General features: G+C 34.7%; 1 protein-coding gene across 2 annotated transcripts in view; it reads left to right on the top strand.

The window, feature by feature from the left end:
* Positions 1-15,376, top strand: part of METAP2 (methionyl aminopeptidase 2) — a 31,825-nt gene that overhangs the window by 8,783 nt on the left and 7,666 nt on the right. For both annotated transcript variants that reach the window (XM_020287912.2, XM_012775313.2), the window contains exons 4-7: positions 1,428-1,530; positions 7,281-7,442; positions 8,510-8,691; positions 9,401-9,495. In XM_020287912.2, coding sequence (XP_020143501.2) covers positions 1,428-1,530; positions 7,281-7,442; positions 8,510-8,691; positions 9,401-9,495 — 542 coding nt within the window. The remainder of the gene's footprint in view (positions 1-1,427; positions 1,531-7,280; positions 7,443-8,509; positions 8,692-9,400; positions 9,496-15,376) is intronic.

Raw genomic sequence — 15,376 nt, 5'->3', positions numbered from 1 at the left:
AGATAACCTGGCTTTTTTTTTTTTTTTTTTGATGTTGGCTGTTGGAGGGTTTAGAGCCAAATCTGTGGTTTTGTATTGGCCTTATTTCAGATTCTATTTTATGTTCTTTTTCTTTTAATTTTTGCTTTCTAATTTATTCTGATGTCTCATTTTTGTATTTTTGATATCCTGATAGGCTACCTTAAACCACTTCTGGAATAAGGCAAATAATGGCATCATGGGCAGTTCACTGCCCTCATTTTCCTCATCTATGCTGTGAGAGAATCATAAATAATAGTTATTATAGATCATTCATAGTTTTATATGATGGCTTAGATATAGTGTATTATAATTTTCAAAGGTTATCCAGGATTTTACCTGCTTCTTCATTTTGTAGATGAGGAGACTGAGGCGTGGCACCATTTAGCCTTGTGTCCAAGTCACAGTTAATAAGTGGTAAAGGCTAGACTTCAACTCTGATGTTCTTACAGCAAATTCTGTTTTTTCTCTAATGATCTTTTTGAGTCCTTTATCAGATCTTAATTTGTGAACAATATAAAAGGCATCTTTTAGGTGGCTCGTGCCTGTAATCCTTGTACTCTGGGAGGCCGAGGCAGGAGGATCGCTCAAGGTCAGGAGTTCGAGACCAGCATGAGCAAGAGCAAGACCCTGTCTCTACTAAAAATAGAAAGAAATTAATTGGCCAAATAAAAATATATAGAAAAAATTAGCCGGGCATGGTGGTGCATGCCTGTAGTCCCAGCTACTTGGGAGGCTGAGGCAGAAGGATTGCTTGAGCCCAGGAGTTTGAGGTTGCTGTGAGCTAGGCTGACGCCACAGCACTCTAGCCCAGGCAACACAGTGAGACTCTATCTCAAAAAAATTTTTTTTTAAAAAAAGGCATCTTTATCAGATTTGTAGATGAGATAAAGCTGGGGGGTGATGAGATACTAGTTTGATATAAATAAGATTTCAGAAGACCAGCATTGATTTTATATGCTCTTAATGTTTATTCCTAATGTGCCCTTTAAATAGTAGTTTTTCACTTACTTTATTAATACATAATTTCTATTTTTATTTTATTGTTATAGGATTTTCTTATTGTTTGGTTTTTATTTGTAAAAGCCAACCTTTCTGTGCTATTCCACCTCTGATGTAGTTAATGAAGATGAAAACATTAGAAGTGTGTTTTTTTGCCAGGGCCTATATTGTTTAAATACATAATGGAGTTCTGAGGAGTTGAAGATTTATTTCCTCAAGCAGCAGTAAATCAGAGAGGAGGTGGCCAGCATGGTGAAGTATCTTCTGTTTTTAACTGTAAGGTGATGGCAAAGAGGTTCCTTAAAATCAGGACATGTAATAACAACCATTAGGAACTGAGAAAACTGTAATAATTGCTTGATTTTATTTTTAACTACAAAAGCTAATGCTTTATTTGTATCTCACAGCAAAAGCTCAGACAGACCCTCCCTCAGTTCCAATATGTGACCTGTATCCTAATGGTGTGTTTCCCAAAGGACAAGAGTGCGAATACCCACCCACACAAGATGGGTAAGGATCATAAAATAACTTCTAATTTGACTTTTGACAGTTGTAGCTTAGCAATAAAGCAGATTTAATTTTTCTCAGAACTTTGCTTCACTACTTTAATTAAAGCTTATGAAATTATTGCAAAGAAAATACAGTAGAAGCCCTCTTATCCAAAATGATTGGGACCAGTAGCAGGTTGGTTAATGAAAAGAGTATGTTACGGTGGGGATCGTAAAGAATAAAAATCTTTGTAGGCCGGGCGAGGTGGCTCACGCCTGTAATCTTAGCACTGTGGGAGGCCGAGGCGGGCGGATTGTTCGAGGTCAGGAGTTTGAAACCAGCCTAAGCAAGAGGAAGACCCCGTCTCCACCATAAATAGAAAGAAATTAATTGGCCAACTAATATATATATAGAAAAAATTAGCCGGGCATGGTGGCACATGCCTGTAGTCCCAGCTACGTGGGAGGCTGAGGTGGGAGGATTGCTTGAGCCCAGGAGTTTGAGGTTGCTGTGAGCTAGACTGACACCACGGTACTCATTCTAGCCTGGGCAACAGAGTGAGACTCTGTCTCAAAAAAAAAAAAAATCTTTGTAGATAAAGGTTAACTTAAATTTGCTTTTAGCCTCTCAATATTTGAGCACAAGTTTGCATTGAATTTCATCCCCTTCCCCCATAAACTATATTCATAATGCATTATCTACAATTTCCATTTTGGGTTTCTGTGAAGAGGAGCAAGAACTGAATAGATCTAAGGGTTGATGCCTATATTTTTATAGTTCTTATCTACACTTAATTTGACAGGAGTGTTTTTTTATGACATTTGTTTATTGAGACTTTTCAGAATAGTTTAGTTTTCATAGAAACAATTATTTTTGTGTAACATATTATTAAATTATGTAATTACAGTAACAAGTACAGATGAAACAAATTTGCCTGATTCTTAGAATTATTCTATAAGGATCCATTTCCTCTGGTCAGCAGAAGCTCATAGTGACATTACGCAGACTGATTGAGAAAGCATGGAAGCTGGGACCAAATTGTCTACATTTGAATGCCAGTTCTAACACTTACTAGCTTTGTGACTTGGGCAAGTAATTTATCCTGTGTGTGCTTTCATTTCCTCATCTATAAAATGGGCACTCTGTAGGGTTGTTTTGAGGAATAACAATGTATGTAAAGCACTTAGAAGAGTAACAGATGTGTAATGAACATTAAGTAAGTTAGCTGCTGTTATTCAGAATAGTAACCTGTCAGCCACAGATATTCACAATACCGTGAGCATTGGTCAGTAAGTTTTACAGAGGGAATTAAGAGCATTGATTAATCCAGTGGTTGCAATAGTTGGTTAAGAAAGCTTCTACTGTAGCATTGTTTTGTGGCCTATAAAGACATTGCTTTTTCTTAAACACAGAAAAGAACGAATGTTGCTGTATTTTCACCTTCTTCCTAATTCTCAGTTGTGAATGTTCTTAGGGAATAAATTTGTACAATTTTGGAATTTTATGGCATGGGCATCTTTTTTTTTTGAATTTGAATTCATCAATTGCTATCTTTATCTTAAAGCATCTATTTTTAAAATGTCAAAAATACATATAATTTTACATTAATAAATTCTCATAGTACATATGATGTGATCACATTTATTTTTAAATATAATCTTTTAATTTTTTTTTTTTTTTGCTTGTTCCCTCTCTTCTTTACCTTCCTTCCAGACCCATGTTAACCACCTAGCAGGTAGCCTTCCATGTTTTTTCTATGCTCATATATGTGTACATCTGTGTCTGTTTATGTAAGGGGAGTGTTTTGGTCATTGTTTGTTTTACAAAAATGAAATCATAGGCATACTTTCTTCTACCTTGCTTTTCTCCTTCAGCACTACCTGTTGGGAGTCCTTCAAGTCAATTAGAGTAGCTCTATTGTTTTGGATGGTTTCATAATATTGGTGTGAATATACCATACTTTATTCCACAGTTCTTTAGTTGATGGGCATTTACTTTGTTTGCAATATTTTTTGCCACTGTATACCATTCTGCAATAAACTTCTCTCGGTAGGTTGGTAGGTAGTGTGTGTATATTTTATTTGTGTCTATATATAAAATTTCTTGTCCCAGTAGTTGTATTATTATGAGATAGTTTTTCAGGAATGCGATTACTGAATCAAAAAAGACATTTGTACTTTACAATTCTTAGACTACTAGTGATTTAGACTACTAGCATCTTTTGACTGTTGGCTTTGTTTATGGTATCTTTTGCTTTTCCAAAAGTTTAAAATTTTGAAATGCATTATATATTCATATTTTATACTTCTGGGTTCCTTGCAGTCACTTAGATTTTCTTGAACTCTTACTTTGCATTTTATTACATCTTTAATTGATCTGGAATTTTTTGTATAAGGTTAGCACCAATTTTCTTTTCTTTTCAATGAATAGCCAGTTTATTGTTTATAAAATAATTCCTCCTGCTGAATTTAATGAGCACATTTGTCACATGGCATATTCTAATGTATACATTGGAAACAGTTTCTGTATTATTTATTCTTCTCCACTGATCTATTTGTCTATCCTTATGCTAGTATCTTGATTTGATATCAGAAACTCTGTAATATGTGCTGATAATTTGAAAATTCATTCTTTCTTGCTACACATACCCAAACACAATTATTTGTGTACTTAGCTATTTTAAGTCATACAGTCTTAAACACACATGCAGAAATGCCCTGTTAGAATTCTCATCAGAATTGCATTATATTTATATATTTATTAAGTTTCTGAAAGTTGACAATTTATTCACCTTGCCCTATTCAATGTCATAGTTTGTTTTTTTCACTTATTCAGTTTTTTTCCCCAGGTAGGTACTAACCCTTTCTTTTTAAATTTATTCTTATGTGTTTTAGGTTTATGTTAACTGATGTGAATAAAATATTTTTCTTCTCATTTCCATTTGTATATGCTTATTGCTAGAGTAGAGGAAAGCCATTGATTTACTATAATTGTTAACAGGTGGTTAATATAGTATTTCTTGAAGTATTAATAGTACTTAAATATTGCAATATTGTATACTGTCCTAGAGAAATACAAAAGTGTAATATAATGTGGTTATGTTTGGTTTGCTCTTTAATAAATCTCAGTATTTTTGACATTCATATAACCAGTGGTGACTATTTGCAAATAGATCAGAATCAGTATCCTTATAGATTGGTAAGGTATTGAATATGGTTTGTATCTTCATTGGTTTTTTAATAAAGTTTTATTGAAAATTAAATGATTCACCTGTGTAACTAACTGCCAGGTTAAGTTCATTCTTCTTTCTTTTAACTTCCTATTTTGAAATAATTCCATACTTATATGTAGGAAGAATAGTACAAAGAATTCCCACATACTTTTCACCCAGATTCCCTTTGTTTTGCCACATTTGTTTTATTGTTCTTTATCTCAATGGAATGTGACCATTGTATACATATTACATATCATATATAAGTAGTAGTCTGTTTTCTTCTTGGAAGATAGATGGCAAAGGTAGAAAATGTTAAATTGGTAAATCTGTATACATACTACTTTTTGTGAACATTTGAAAGCTGGCTTGTGCTTTTTTGGCCTGAGTAAAGACACGGTGTCCTTTTCAGGGTGTCATATCTGGAAGCATACAGTGTCAATTCGTTTCTTATTGGTGGTGGTAATTTTTATAGCTTGGTTAAGGTATTATCCAGTTTCTCCAGTATATCATTACTGTTTTTCCTTTTGTAATTAGTAATTTGTGGGAAGTTTCATTGAGACTATCTAGATAACCAGTGGTTCTCACATGTAGTTTATTATGGTTAGTTGCCTTTGAAAAAAATTTACCATTCTCTGTGCATTTCCTGCATCATTAAAATTTTTTGAAACCAGTTTTTAATAGCTATAGTAATGTTTGTTGACTTTCCAAAACCAGGATTCAGTTGAGGTTCATATATTGCATGTGATTAGAAACCCCACCTTTTTCTCTATTTCTCCATTGCATGATTTTGAAGAAACCAGGCAATTGTGGAAAGTCTCATGTTCTGGGGATTTCTCTAGTTTAGGCGTCCTCAAACTATGGCCCATGAGCCACATGCAGGTGTTTTTGTCCGTTTGTTTTTTTACTTCAAAATAAGATATGTGCAGTGTGCATAGGAATTTGTTCATAGTTTTTTTAAAACTATAGTCCAGCCCTTCAACGGTCTGAGGGACAGTGAACTGGCCCCCTGTTTAAAAAGTTTTGAGGACCCCTGCTCTAGATGTTTCCTTGTAGTGGTGGTAAACTTTTCCCTCTATTTCTGTATTTTCTGTAAGCTGGAGTTTGGTATTAACAGGCTTAAACTGGATTTAAATTAAGCATTTTTGATGAATATATAGTAAGTGATTGTGACCTTCATTGCATTAGATGTAATGTCAGGCTGTCTTAATATTAGTTTTACTGTGTTTGCTTTCTTGGTTAATGTGACAGCCAGCTCTTTTTTAAAGGTGCTTTTTTCTTTTTGCAGTTTCCAAGTAATCTGTTTGGTACTTTGGTATCATTCGAATATCTTTTTCTTAACAACTTTTTGCCTAATTATTTTAATATCCATTGATGATCATTGTTTTATTTTCATTGGGGACTGCAGAATGGTGTGTTTCTAATTCTATCATTCCTTCTACATTTAGTAATTGATATTCTATAAAAAGAGTTTTATCAACTGGGAATCAGCTATAGTTTCTTATAGACAGACTTAGAACATGCTTTATTTTTTAACCCTTTAAGTACCAGTTTTCAGAGGAAAGAATTTGTGTCATATGTGCATGTGTTTTAATTATTTTTGGGCAAAAGGCATACATTTTTAAATAGCTTTTATATATATGGCATATAGTGCTTTAAATGTACAAATATAATATAATTAGCTTTTAAGCTATCCATGCAGTAGATTTAGAAATATTTATGGCTGTTTGAACTAATTAATAGTCAGATGCCTTTGTTGTAGTATATATATTTATATATAAATAATATATACTTTATATATTCATTTATATATTTTATATTTGTACGATATTATATATTGTATATAAAAATATATAAATATATATATTTTTATTTTACCTATATTTTCTTTGCTCTTGTATATCCACTGGTAAAAATGATAAAATATGAAAAAGAAATATTTACGAGGTGGCAGGAATTTATGTATGTTGTAAACACTTCAAATGAAGATTATCTTTTCCACATTTGTTTTAGTTAGTTTTGCAGACAATTATATATATATATATTTTATTTATTTATTTTGAGACAGAGTCTCACTTTGTTGCCTAGGCTAGAGTGAGTGCCATGGCATCAGCCTAGCTCACAGCAACCTCAATTTCCTGGGCTCAAGCGCCTAGACCTGTTGTGCTGTTTTGATGACTCTTCACTATATATTACCTCAAGGATGACATTTTTTTCTACCTGCTTTGTGTCTAGGACTCTTCTGATTCTTTCCTTTCTTGTCATTTTGTGTTGGCAGTATATTAGTTCCTTTGACTGTGAATGAAGTCTCACTTAGGATTTTTCCTTCTTAGTGTTACAAAACATTTAACTTGATTTGGGTTGATGGCAAGTGTATGCCTTTATTTCAGAAACTTTGTTGACATAAACTAAATTTGTAATGTATTTTTATCTAAAATGTCTTGTATTACTTAGTATATTATAATGCCTTATATTACTTAGTATATTATCTCCTTTGGCTTTTGTGCTTGTTCTTCTGTTTTTTAAATGACTAATACTTAATGCTATGCCTAATCTAAAGGCGAACTGCTGCTTGGAGAACTACAAGTGAAGAAAAGAAAGCATTAGATCAGGCTAGTGAAGAGATTTGGAATGATTTTCGAGAAGCTGCGGAAGCACATCGACAAGTTAGAAAATATGTTATGAGCTGGATCAAGCCTGGGATGACAATGATAGAAATCTGGTAAGAGCATGATACAATTTTTTTTTTTTTTTTTTTTTTTTTTTTTTTTTTTTTGAGACAGAGTCTGGCTTTGTTGCCTAGGCTAGAGTGAGTGCCGTGGCGTCAGCCTAGCTCACAGCAACCTCAAACTCCTGGGCTCAAGCAATCCTTCTGTCTCAGCCTCCCAAGTAGCTGGGTCTACAGGCATGCGCCACCATGCCCGGCTAATTTTTTCTATATATATTAGTTGGCCAATTAGTTTCTTTCTATTTATAGTAGAGACGGGGTCTTGCTCTTGCTCAGGCTGGTTTCGAACTCCCGACCTCGAGCAATCTGCCCGCCTCGGCCTCCCAGAGAGCTAGGATTACAGGCGTGAGCCACCGTGCCCGGCCCACAATTTTTTTTATAAATACTAACTCTCCAATTGTAGTGTTTGGTTTTCATTACCACTTTACTAAACCTTTATTTTAAGTAAAGTTATAGAAATATCTTTTAAGTTATTGTGGTGTCACTGTAATGAGAAAACTATAAGAGAAGCACACATTTGTACCTCAGCCACCCTATTTTGTGCACATGTACACTCATAAGTGCACATGCACATATTAGTCATTGTTATTTTTAATCTGGAAATCTGTTATTTTACCATCTAACAATTCATAATAAGAAATACAAATTCTTAGAGATAAAACATAATGAAATGAAGAAGCCAATAAAAGTAATTATTTCCCTAATTTTTCCGTTTAGGAAATAATTAGTATAAAAGACAACTTAATTCTCTGATTCAGACAGTTTTAAAAATATACAACATGAATAAAATCAGCATTTAAATTGGTCTAAGTCAGACTCTAGTAAACTAAATTAAAAGTGGATTGTTTTCTCTAGGTTTCTAGTGGAATCCTTGTCTTTTAGAGATGAGCTATTTGCATAGCATCTGAGAAATATTATTTATTTACATTCAGAAAGTTAGTGCTCAGATCATTCTCAGAAAATAATTTAAGGATTTTAGCAAACTTTCTGGACTTGATGAACTATAAGGTATATAAGGGTAAGAATGTAAAAGCAAACAAATTCTTTCTTTTTTATTTTAGTGAAAAGTTGGAAGACTGTTCGCGCAAGTTGATAAAAGAGAATGGTTTAAATGCAGGCCTGGCATTTCCTACCGGATGTTCTCTCAATAATTGTGCTGCCCATTATACTCCCAATGCTGGTGACACAACAGTATTACAATATGATGACATCTGTAAGATAGATTTTGGAACACATATAAGCGGTAAGTTCTTGGAAAAAATTTCTGCCACCCTCCAATGCCCCCCAAAACTCTTACTTTTTATCTATTAGGTGAAGCTATAAATATTGAACTCTGAAATTTTGTTCTTGCCTCCTTACTTTTTTAGTAGAGCAGTCTTGAGGCTGATTTTAAGATTTACTTTAAAGCAGCCCAGTAAGTGGAATAAAATGAAAACTGTTGGGTAATTGAGGCTTATTACCTTTGTCTCAAGGCATGAAAAATATAATCTTACATTTCTTAATTTGGGTCATTGTTTCATACATCATTTATTTGAATAATAACAAATAACATTTATATAGAACTTTTAAGTTTATCAATGTTTTTATATGTGTTTGCTTTTATAATTTCTACCCCAAACCTTCTCAGGTAAATACTTTGTTATCTTAACAGGCGAGGAAGCTAGCTTAGATAACTACTTACGTGAAGTTTTACTACATTTGAGAAGTAGCACTATATTTAGGGCCATTTGGGTCTTGTACATTTTCTGTCTCCTACATTTATATGTTTGTATAACTTCCTGGGTGAACACTGAATTGGTCTTGGAGTGATATGAAAATCCTTTGTTTACTTTCTACTTTTTTTGAGCCCATTATTCTGTTTTCCTATTAACTAGCAAGGTTAATAGAGTAAATGCTATAAAGTAGATAAATTGACTAGCTGATGAGTAAACTTAAAGATTTTTCTCTTTCAGGTAGGATTATTGACTGTGCTTTTACTGTCACTTTTAATCCCAAATATGATACATTATTAAAAGCTGTAAAAGATGCTACTAATACTGGAATAAAGGTATGTGAACTGTAAGCACCCTTTCACTTAACATATTTTGAGTGCTTTTTAGCATGTTTAAGATCTTTGGGTAATAAAGGTGAATAAAACCGGTCCATTGCCCTTAGGGTCTTTTTAAAAATATTTTTTTATTGAGGTAAAATATACATACATAGCTTAGCATCTTTACCATTTTTAAGTGTACAGATCAGTGGTGATAAGCCCTTTGAGTCTTAAGTAAGTAATTGTAGCATAGGGCACAAAGACTATTTCCCCCCCAATTTTGTTAATATTTATTAGAACAGAGTTTGGATCTATTTTTGCCTGTCAAATTGGCAATGTTTGGGTTTTTTTTTTTTAATTGATACTACTTTTAGAGCAGTTTTGAGTTCATACCAAAGTTGAACAGAAGGTACAGAGATTTCCTATATATTCCCTTCCCCTACACATGTACAACCTCTTCCACTGTCAATATACCCCGCCAGAGAAGTATGTTTATTAAAATAATTGAACCAACATTGACACCTCATAATCTTCAGAAGTTCATAGTTTATATCTGTTCACTCTTAGTGTTGTATATTCTATGGGTTTTTACAAATATGTAATGACACATACACACTTTTAGTATCATACAGAATACAGACTATTTTCACGGCACCCCAAGTCCTCTGTGCTTAACTGATTCATCCATCCCTTCTACTAAGCCCTGGTACAACCCAGCTTTTGTTTTCCCCTTCCTGTTTTGTTTGTGTGTGTGTGTGTGTGTATGTTAAATTATACATTATATAAAATTTACCATATTAATCATGTTAAGTGTACTGTTTATTGGTGGTAAGTACATTCATGATATTGTACAACCATCACCATTCACATTCAGAACTTTTTCATGTTGTAAAACTGAACCTCTATGCCCATTAAACAATAACTCCCAATTCCCCTTCCTGCTAACCCCTTACGACTACCATTCTGTTTATACTTTTTTTTGAGACATTCATTGTCTCACTTTGTTTCTGGGGCTAGAGTGCTGTGGCTCACAGCAACCTCGTACTCCTGGGCTCAAGTGATCCTCCTGCCTCACCCTCTTGAGTAGCTGGGACTATAGTCATGCGCCACCATGCCTGGCTAATTTTTTCTCTATATATATTTTAGTTGGCCAATAAATTTCTTTCTATTTTCAGTCGAGACGGGGCCTCGCTCTTGCTCAGGCTGGTTTTGAACTTCTGACCTTGAGCGATCCACCTGCCTTGGCCTCCCAGAGTGTTAGGATTATAGGCATGAGCCACTGCACCCAGCCTGTTTATACTCTTGACTGCTGTAAGTACTGTATATATTATTTGTCTTTTCGTGACTGGCTTATTTCACCTAGCACAATATCCTCAAGGTTCATCCATGTCATAGCATATGTCAGAATTTATATAATTAAGGCAGAATAATACCTTGTATTTATGTGTCATATTTTACTTATTCACCCATTGACGGACACTTAGGTTGCTTCCAATGTTTTAGCTATTGTGAATAATGCCGCTTTATGCTGTATACAAATATCTCTTCAAGATCCTGTTTTCAGTTTTTTGGGGTTTGTATGCAGAAGTGGAATTGCCCAGTCATATGGTAATTATGTTTTTTTTAGTGTGTTGAGTATCCTTCATACTGTTTTACACAGTGACTACACCATTTTAGATTTCCATCAGCAGTATGCAAGGAAGGGTTCTAGTGTCTACACATCCTTGCCAACATTTATTATTTTCTGAGGCTTTTTTGGATGGTATATCATCTTTAGAGAAAGGTCTACTCAAGTTATTTGTCCATTTATTAATCGGGAATTTTTTTTTTATTTTTTTTATTTTTTTGAGACAGAGTCTCACTTGTTGCCCAGGCTAGAGTGAGTGCCATGGCGTCAGCCTAGCTCACAGCAACCTCAAACTCCTGGGCTCAAGCGATCCTCCTGCCTCAGCCTCCCGAGTAGCTGGGACTACAGGCCTGCGCCACCATGCCCGGCTAATTTTTTCTATATATATTAGTTGGCCAATTAATTTCTTTATAGTAGAGACGAAGTCTCGCTCTTGCTCAGGCTGGTTTTGAACTCCTGACCTTGAGCAATCGGCCCGTCTCGGCCTCCCAGAGAGCTAGGATTACAGGCGTGAGCCACCGCGCCCGGCCTAATCGGGTAGTTTTGTTATTGAATTTTAGAAGTTCTATATTTATTCTGGATATTAATCCCATATCAGATACATATGATTTGCAATATTTTCTCTCATTTGCCTTTTTACTCTGGATATTGTGGGGTTGGGGGTTTTTTGTTTATTGTTTTGTGTTTTGAGATGAGGGTCTTATTCTATCACCTAGGCTGTAGTGCAGTGGCAGAGTTAATAGCTCTCTGCAGCCTCAAGCTCCTGGGTTCAAATAAATGATCCTCCTGGCTCAGCCTCAGAGTTGCTGGGACTACAGGTGTGTACCACCCTGCCCAGCTAATTTCTTTTCATTTTCATTTTCTTTTCTTTCTTTTTTTTTTTTTTTTTTTTTAAGTGACAGGGTCTTGCTATATTACCCAGGATGGTCACAAACTCCTAGATCTCAAGTGATCCTCCCACCTCAGCCTCCCAGATAGCAGGGATTATAGGCCTGAGCCACTATGCCCAATAGATATTGTGTTTTGATATACAAAATGTTGAATTTTAATGAAGTCTAGTTTGTCTATTTTTTTCTTCTTACTCGTGCTTTTGTTTTCATATCTAAGATATCATTGCCAAATCCAGTGTCATGAAGGTTTTTTGCTCTGCTTTCTTCTAAGAGTTTTATAGTTTTAGGTCTTACATTTAGGTCTTTGAACCATTTTGAATTCATTTTTATATATGATGTTAAGAGTCTACCTTCATTCTTTTGTATGTTTTTAATGTAGTCTTCCCAGCACCGTTTTCAATAGACTGTTCTTTCCCCATTGAATGATCTTGTCAAAAATCATTTGATGATGTATGTGAGGGTTTGTTTCTAGACTTTGTTCCGTTGTTCTAAGTGTCTTTTTTTAAATATCAGTACCACCTTTTGATAACTGTAGCTTTGTAGTAAGTTTTGAAATCAGGAAGTGTGAGTCCTACATCTTTGTTTGTCTTTTTTAGGATTGTCTGGACTATCCAGGATGTCTTGGGATACCATATGAATTTAGGACAGGTTTTTCTGTTTCTTTTTCTTTGTTTGTTTGTTTTTTGAGGCAGAGTCTTGCTCTGTCATCCAGGCTAGAGTGCCATGGCATCAGCCTAGCTCACAGCAACCTCAAACTCCTGGGCTCAAGCGATCCTCCTCTCTGAGCCTCCCAAGTAGCTGGGACCACAGGCGTACACCACCACACCTGGCTGATTTTTGTATTTTTAGTAGAGATGGGGGTCTCACTCCTGCTCAGGCTGTTCTTGAACTCCTGAGCTCAAGGATCCTCCCACCCCCGCCTCCCACAGTGCTAGCATTTCAGGCGTGAGCCATGGTGCCTGGCCTGAGCATTCTTTTTGTATTTTCATTGTGCAAGTCTTTTACCTCATTGGTTAATTCCTAAGTATTCTATTCTTTTAGAGGTATTGTAAATGGAGTTGTTTTTGTAATTTCCTTTTCGGATTGTTCATTGTTAATATATAGAAATGCAACTTATTTTTGTGTGTTGATTTTGTATCCTGTACTTTGTTGAATTCATTTATTCTAACTTTTTTGTGGCATCTTTAGAGTTTTCTACATGTAAGATCACATCATCTGTGAACAGAGATAATTTTACTTCTTCCATTTCAATTTGGATGCCTTTTGTTTTTCTTGCCTAATTGTTTTGTGTTATGTTGAGTGAAAATGGTGAATATGGATATCCTTCTTTTTCTGTTCTTGATCTTAGCTTTCAGTCTCAACATGGAGTATGATGTTCACTATAGATTTTTCATACGTGGCTTTTATTGAGGTAGTTTCCTTCTCTTCTTAGTTTGTTGAGTCCTTTTTCATCATGGAAGGGTATTGAAATTTGTCAGATGCCTCTTTTTTTTTGCATCAATTGAGATGATTATGTGTGGTTTTTTCCCCTTCATTCTGTTAATGTGTAGTATTGATCAATTTTTTTTATGTTGAACCATCCTTGCATTCCAGGAATAAGTCCAACTAAGTCAATATCCTATTGAAGTAGGTTTGCACCAGTGTTCATAAGGAATATTTGTTTGTAGTTTTCTTTTTTTTTTTTTTTTGAGACAGAGTCTGACTCAATGCCTGGGCTAGAGTGCCGTGGCGCCAGCCTAGCTTACGGCAACCTCAAACTCCTGGGTTCAGGTGATCCTCCTGCCTCAGCCTTCTGAGTAGCTGGGACTACAGGCATGTGCCACCATGCCTGGCTAATTTTTTCTATATATTTTTAGTTGGCCAATTAATTTCTTTCTATTTTTTTGGTAGAGACGGGGTCTTGCTCTTGCTCAGGCTGGTTTTGAACTCCTGACCTTGAGCAATCCACCTACCTCGGCCTCCCAGAGTGCTAGGATTACAAGCGTGAGCCACCGTGCCTGGCCTAGTTTGTAGTTTTCTTGTAGTGTCTTTGTTTGGTTTTGGTATCAGGGTAATTTTGGTCTCATAAAATGAGTTAAGAAGTATTCTCTTTTTTGATTTTTTGGCAAAAGTTTGAGAAGGATTGGTATTAGTTCTTTAAATGTTTTAGTAGAATTAAGTAGTGAAGCCATCCAGGTCCAGGGCTAAAAACTTGTCAGATTTTTGATTATTGATTCAGTCTCCTTACTAGTTCTAGGTCTGTTCAGATTTTCTGTTTCTTTGTGATTTAGTCTTGGTAGGTGTTGTGTGTTTTGGAATTTGTCTGTTTTATCTAGGTTATCCAATTGTTATTATACAGTTAGTTGTTCATAGTTCTGTCTTAGAATCTTTTTTTTTTTTCTATAGAATCAGCAGTAATGTCTTCAATTTCATTTCTGGCTTTAGTAATTTTAGTTTTCTCTTTTTTTCCTTAGTCCATCTACCTAAAGCTTTATTGATTTTGTTGATGTTTTTAAAGAACCAACTTTTGGTTTCACTGATTTTTCTCTGTTTTTCTAATCTCTATCTCTGCTCTCATTGTCATTTACTTCCTTCTGCTAGCTTTGGGTTTAGTTTATACTTCTTTTTCTGATTCCTTAAGTTGTAATATTAGGTTGTTGATTTGAGATCTGTTTTGTTTTTTAATGTAAGCATTTATAGCTATAAATTTCTCTATTAGCAGTGTTTTCACTGTGCCCCTTAATTTTTGATATACTGTGTTTTCCTTTTCTGCTTTCCCTTGTGATTTCTTCTTTGATCCATTGGTTGTTTGAGGGAGTGTGTTATTTAATTTTAATGATTGTGTGAATTTTCCAGTTTTATATCTGTTACTGATTTCTAACACCCCATTGGTGTTGAACATACTTTGTATGATATCTGTGTTTTAATGTCAATTGAGACTTAATTTGTGGCCTAATACATAATCTATCTTGGAAAATGTCTCATGTGCAAGAAGAATGTATATACTGTGTTGTTTGGTAGAGTGTTCTGTATATGTCTGTTAGATCTAGTTGATTTATTAACTAGATTAAGACTTAACTAGTGTTAAGTCCTGTATTTCCTTATTTACCTTCTGTCTGGTGGCTCTATCCATTATTTAGAATGTGGTATTGAAGTCTCCAACTATTACTGTAAAACTATTTTTCCTTCAGTTCTGTCAGTTTTTGCTTTATTGGTTTTGATGGTCTGTTTTTATGTGTGTAAATGCTTATGATTGTTGTATCTTCTTTCTGTGTTGAACCTTTTATTAATAATATATCTTTTCCTCCTTTGTCTTCTGTAGCCTTTTTGGATTTGAAGTTTATTTTGTCTGATATTAACTACCCCTGCTCTCTTTGGTTACTGTTTACTTGAAATATCTTTT

The sequence above is a fragment of the Microcebus murinus genome, chromosome 10 (genome assembly GCF_040939455.1).
Source record: "Microcebus murinus isolate Inina chromosome 10, M.murinus_Inina_mat1.0, whole genome shotgun sequence".
Lineage (NCBI taxonomy): Eukaryota > Metazoa > Chordata > Mammalia > Primates > Cheirogaleidae > Microcebus > Microcebus murinus.
The sequence above is the reverse complement of the archived record's forward strand: the minus strand, read 5'-3'. Positions and strand labels throughout refer to the sequence as shown.